The sequence below is a fragment of the Genypterus blacodes genome, unplaced genomic scaffold, assembly GCF_046128005.1.
Source record: "Genypterus blacodes isolate CSIRO-AG114 ecotype Tasmania unplaced genomic scaffold, CSIRO-AGI_Gbla_v1 ptg000067l_1, whole genome shotgun sequence".
Classification (NCBI taxonomy): Eukaryota; Metazoa; Chordata; class Actinopteri; order Ophidiiformes; family Ophidiidae; genus Genypterus; species Genypterus blacodes.
In genome coordinates, this window is record NW_027466879.1 from 15,997,014 (window position 1) to 16,003,013 (window position 6,000).

Sequence of the window (6,000 nt, forward strand, 5' to 3'; positions counted from 1 at the left end):
GCCAAAGCTGACATTTCCTCCCAGACAAAGCATCACATGTTTGGGTGTATTTCACCTCTGCTCTGAGAAAGACTTTGTGTATTTTGTTTCGAAAAGGCTGCAAAGTGCAACCTCGCCACAACAGTGCAAAAAGGAATCCCTGTGTGTGAGGAAGAGGAGGCATGGAAACACAATGGCGCTGGATGAAGGAGAGCTGAGGTGACAGGGATCAGGTTATCAATACAGCCGATGGAGCACAGCGGAAACTCTGTAAGCCCGGTGGGACGGGAGGGCAGAATGCTGCAGTGTGCTCCTCAAACAACACACATCAGGATAGAGGTCAGCACATTCACTGTTTGCCTCTATACTCTTCTATCCTATTCCATTCTGTGGTATGCTCATTATGGTGGGTGGTCATTGGAAGATCGGGAAAATTGTGTCCTTTCACATTCCGACAGCCGGTAATCAGTCAAGAGGGACAAAGGCAAAGGGAGACAAATGGGTGAAGACGCGGGACAAGGTCATGCAGGCCCTGATGAGGACACAAAAACCTTCAGGGACGTCCAAATTTACTATCAATGATCGATTATCTTCCAATTATCTCCGCTCCAGTCCTGTTCTCTGGCGTGTGTCATTTGTTAGTAATTGCATCGTACATGTGAGTATGACGTCTAACAAGTCGAGATAAACACAGTAAAGCTCACACACACACACACACAATTATCTTGACTTTGAATCTTTCTGATTCCTGCTATCACGATAAACATCAACCATTTCCCTCTCTATCGCTCCATCTCTTTATCACTTCATCATTTCCCCTAGTGCACCATAATCTCATCATTCCATTTCTCTCACATTGTCCTCATACTGTTTTATCTTGATGCTATAATCTACTGCCTTTCTCTCTCCCTCTCTCTCTTGCTCTCTCCCTCCGTGTGTGTGTGAGTGTATACTCTTATCAGGTAGCAGGTTCAAATGTGTTCAAGGTTCACATAGTGCATTTCTACTACAATATTTGCCATCTGAGAAATATGGCAACCTTGTACGAACTCAGGAATGTGTCATCAGGACTTGGTCAACGGGAGTTTATTTTGCTAATGTCTTTCACCTGTGAGGGCCTCGGATTTAAACCCTAATAGATGCAACAAGCAACTAAGTGGAACCCTGAGAAACTACAAAGGATAATAGGATTTGTGGTGTTATTAATAATGAGTAGTCTTAGCCGTATTCCAAAGTCCACACCCATTTTGAGATACGGGCCTTTAAAGATTTGCCACTCTGTCGCACTGACCTCTTTCATTTTTTGACCTTTTAAAATATCAAACTCGTAACTTTGAGGAATATAAGACATAAATAACCCTACAACAACATTAAAGCTTCCTTCACTGGCAAAGTTTATGTGTTTACATTCCATTTATAACCAAAATGCCAAAAAGAAACGTAAAATACTGAGGTTATTTGTTTCTTACTTTTTGACTTGACAACCTGCACACACACTCAAATGTGTTCTACATGAATGAACTTACTCACTAAGTAAGATCTGATCAAAGCCTGAAGTCACAAGCTCCAGTAAATGCAATAAATCTATGGTGCAGAGGTTTGAACCTGAGCCTTATTAAAATATGATTCAATTGATCATTGTTTTAAATATATTTGATTACATTTTTTACTTCCTGTGCTGTTACTAAGAAGGTCCTGGTGAAGGTGTGTGTTGGTCCTTACATGGTGCACAGGTGGCGCTCACACGCGACCCTGAAAGTGACATCTCCACCTCCATCTTTGTCTTCCTGAGCTTGATTTGATTTAGATAATAAGTTTCCTCTTGCTCTCCTCTCCAAGGGCATTATAGCGTCTCAGATGTTTTATTCTCTGTGACAAGTCTGCATAGGCTGGATCTGTTCTCTTGTCTCTGCTCATCTATCTGCCTTTGTTTGCTCTTGCGTCTGTGTCTGAATATACCATTTGCTCATAAACACACATACACATACGCACAATGTTTCTTTGCCAGAGGTGATACTTGTGTATATAATAAAGAATGTTTTTCATAGTCTGACAACATGAACAATGTCATCAATATTCAAAATACACTCCCACCTACGACACAGCGGCCAAACAATCACTGACGCTTTGTGCTTCATGCTGAAACTGCTTCAGGGGAAAGAAACCGTGAAGTGCATTTTGTAAACTACATTTTTATCAAAATGATTATTATTACTGCAGTACTGGTGTAAATAAATGATTTATTTCATGTTTCGATTACATTTTTTTTCTTAGCCACAGCCAGTATTTGCCTGTGTGTGTGTGTGTGTGTGTGTGTGTGTGTGTGTGTGTGTGTGTGTGTGTGTGTGTGTGTGTGTGTGTGTTTCGGGGGTGGGACATGTAAAACATGATTGTTCCAGAAATGTAACAGCTGCAGCAGGTTCAGCCGACATAAGTGTACATAATTACAAACTGCAGTTCTCCTACACACAGAGAAACACTGTACATATAAATACCAGTCAAACAAAATAAAAGGTGGGATGCAGGCTCTGTTGTATTTATGTTGATCTGATGCCAGTGGACATGTACCTGTGACTAACACCGCTTCTTTTCCATCTCACACACACCCACACAAATACACACAACCCCACTGTTCAGTCATCTCAGATCATTTCATTTCTGGTTCAAAAAGGTATGCGCGTGCACACACACACGCACGCACGCACGCACGCACGCACGCACGCACGCACGCACGCACGCACGCACGCACGCACGCACGCACGCACACACACACACACACACATATATGCATACACTATTTCCAGATCCTCAATTCTGTGGGAAGGAAACAAGACAAATCTATTGCTTTTTGTGTGTGTGTGTGTGTGTGTGTGTGTGTGTGTGTGTGTGTGTACCCACAGACGGACACATACAAGGCATCTGTCTTTATGTAACATTAATCCAGGTTGTGCCCTGTTATATCAACTCATCTTCTCAGCAGCCAGAGTCAAACTCTCCACCCTAGCCCATATGACACAGTAAACACTGGTGTGTGGCAGCTTTCCTTTTCATTTCAGTGGAAGGTTGGAGTAGACCAGCATACAATAATACGGTATATTGCCCTTTTTGTGGAGAATGATCCATGTAAGATCCATATATTAACTACACACTAGGTCAGGCCCAAGTTTTATGCTTCACTAAGCATTATTATATTTGCTAAAAGGCACGTTGGTAGTTGTTCATAGAGCCTGAGCAGATTTAACGATCAGTTGGGAACATTTGATTTTATACCTAACATACTGAAAGCTTTCTTTGCAAAACTGGCGACTTGAGCAAGAGCCAATGGAAATCGATGTCCCCCAAACCCAGGTACAGTGAGGTGAGGCCTCCGCCTGGCGCAGCGGAACAGAGCGGATCATGTTACGGAGAAAAACAGATAAGACCGGTGACACCGTGCACATTACTAATGACTCACAGAAGAGTGGTGTGATTTATTTCATGCTGGTGAGAGGGTATGAGGTGTAATTAGCCCTAATGCTCACTCAAGTGGACATCACCAGCTGTCAGACGTTATTTTGTTCTGACAAGGGTGCACAAAGATAGCGACACCTCCATACACACCATCCAATTTCTGCTAAATTTAGGAGCCGTTGATGCTTTACCGACACTAACAGCTTGGTAAGACCTAAGGCTTTGCTACATTTGTGAAATATGGCTCCTGTGAAAAAACAAAGGTATCATCTAACATGTGAGACCAACACGGTGACAAACCAGCAACAGCTCATGTGTGTGAGTCAGCTCCAAATGGTCAGAGGGTGTATCTTTTTAACTTCACACACCTGACCATGCACATCTGGGGGGATTTAATCACAGTCATTGCTGGTTTGCCTATTTTCTCCATATTGCATAACTCACAGATCCTTGTGTGACTTTATGTTTGCTTATTTTAAATCAATGCAGCTTCTTTATGCCACAGGCTTAGAATTGCTCAGTTAACTCTTGCACATCCACATACTGAAGCTAAATAACCTTTTTGTTACCAACTCTTAGATGTAAATGTCAAACCTTCTTCATTAAGGTATGTTAATTATCCCAGCGAGTGGTCTAGCTGCTTACCTGTGGTCGTGGGTGTCCTTTCACTATACACTGCAGCACAAGTGTGTCTCCTTCTTTGATGGTGTAGATTCTCTCGCTGATGTTGTCATCTTTGACGTTACACGCAGCCCCTGAGTGCACGATCTGGGCATTGGCCGGAGCTGTGCACAGACACATGACAGAGACACACACACACACACACCACACACACACACACATGTACACAGGGAGAGAGAAATCACATTGCATATTTAGTAACATCTCAGCAACAGAAAAAAAAGGTTATTCTCTTGTGGGTGTAGCTGCTAGTACGAGTGTCGATGACTCAGAAAAACAAATATATCACATTACTCATGTGTCTGCATGAAAAGTCCTTTTGCAAAAATGCTGGAGTGTGTGGATGTTTGATGAGGGCTACAGATATTTATTGGAAAACGGAAACTTTGGTGTCTTTCCAGCCATGACAAGGTCAAACTCCTATTCCTGTACTCTCAGAGACATTTTGTCTCTTCCAGAGTGGGTAGGGCTGAGCGGCACTGATAAAATCAAAACTCACATGAATTGGTGAAGTGGTGTTATGATGTACTGGGGACATGAAGGGGACGGTATATGAGTGCTTTCGATGGTATATATGATAACCTAGTCTTGTATCATCATAGGCATTTTCAAGTCTACAATCCAAAGGAAAGTGCTGGATACGAATACAAGTTGCATGATGGCTACAACGCTGCAAAACACTGACCCGCCTGGGGTGCTGGCACATATAAAAGTCTCCCCAGGTGGCTCAGATGGCCTCTGTGGTGAAGGGGGAAGGGCCGGGGGAGTGGAGAGGGGAGAGGGGATAGGGGAGAGGCAGTGAAAGAGGACCGCGTGAAACCCCAGAGAGAGGTGTGAAAGGATGGGCAGCACCATGATATGATCAACATCGACTGAGCGCTGCTGAGCTGCTTTACATCTGTTATTCGTGAGCAGACAGGAAACAAATCAATTAGGTGTAACCATAAAATAAGATTTCAAAATTGCGGCCTCTGATTTTAGCTTTGCTTGCCCCCTTGTGAGTCCAAGTAGTCCAACTAATATTCCTGTCATGCTTAAATATTCCTGCAGTTTCGAGTGAGTCAAGACCAAAATGACTTATTTTACAAAACTATTGCAATGCTGACAGTATACAACTCAAAGTTTGTCAGAAATAAACTTATAAAGCACACACACACACACACACACACACACACACACACACACACACACACACACACACACACACTAGAGATATCACTCTTGTCTGTACATTTGTCTACATTTGAAGAGGCTGTTCAAAGCTCTACCTTGCTCCTCTTCAGCCTTAAGCTCAACATATTTTTATTTCTTTAAAGCAAAGTGTTGCCTGATGTGGAGAAGAAGAAGAAGGACGAAATATGGAGAGGTAGATTTGATCAAACTCCTACATTATGTGAGTGGGAAGGTAGAGTACAAATGCTTCTCTGCAGGACATGGAAGATGCGTGATTGGACCAATTTCCATCTTATTGCATTTTAGCCCTTGAAGGGATAATTCTGTTTAAAAAAGTATTCACCTAGAACAGTTTCTCGGAATAATTCACATTACTTTAATACTTGTAAACACCCTCATACGGAGGAACTGGGTTCATTAGAATTAGTCTCCTGCTCACTGAGCTGCTTCAGTGGAGCAATTACAGGTTAAGTGGCTTACTGAAGGTCATGGGAGCACATCTTATTTACCTTCATTTCCCATATTTGCACATGCATGTCTCCCCTAACAACCCATGAAACCCCACACTATGAAAGGATCACATGTCAAATGGAGTAACGTTGGTTGAAGAAGTGCACTGGTCAGATTGAGAGGTGAAATAAACAGTGAATGATTGTCTCTTTACAGCTTATTTGCATGTTGGCATTAGTTTGCTTCTCCACAGGGGGAGGGAGGTCG

General features: G+C 42.6%; 1 protein-coding gene across 1 annotated transcript in view; it reads right to left on the reverse strand.

Moving 5' to 3' along the window:
• Positions 1 to 4,230, reverse strand: part of mdga1 (MAM domain containing glycosylphosphatidylinositol anchor 1) — a 96,649-nt gene extending 92,419 nt beyond the window's left edge. Inside the window, exon 1 of the mRNA XM_076156069.1 lies at positions 4,075 to 4,230. Within this exon, the coding sequence (XP_076012184.1) occupies positions 4,075 to 4,230 (156 nt within the window). The remainder of the gene's footprint in view (positions 1 to 4,074) is intronic.
• Between the last annotated feature and the right edge of the window lie 1,770 nt (positions 4,231 to 6,000).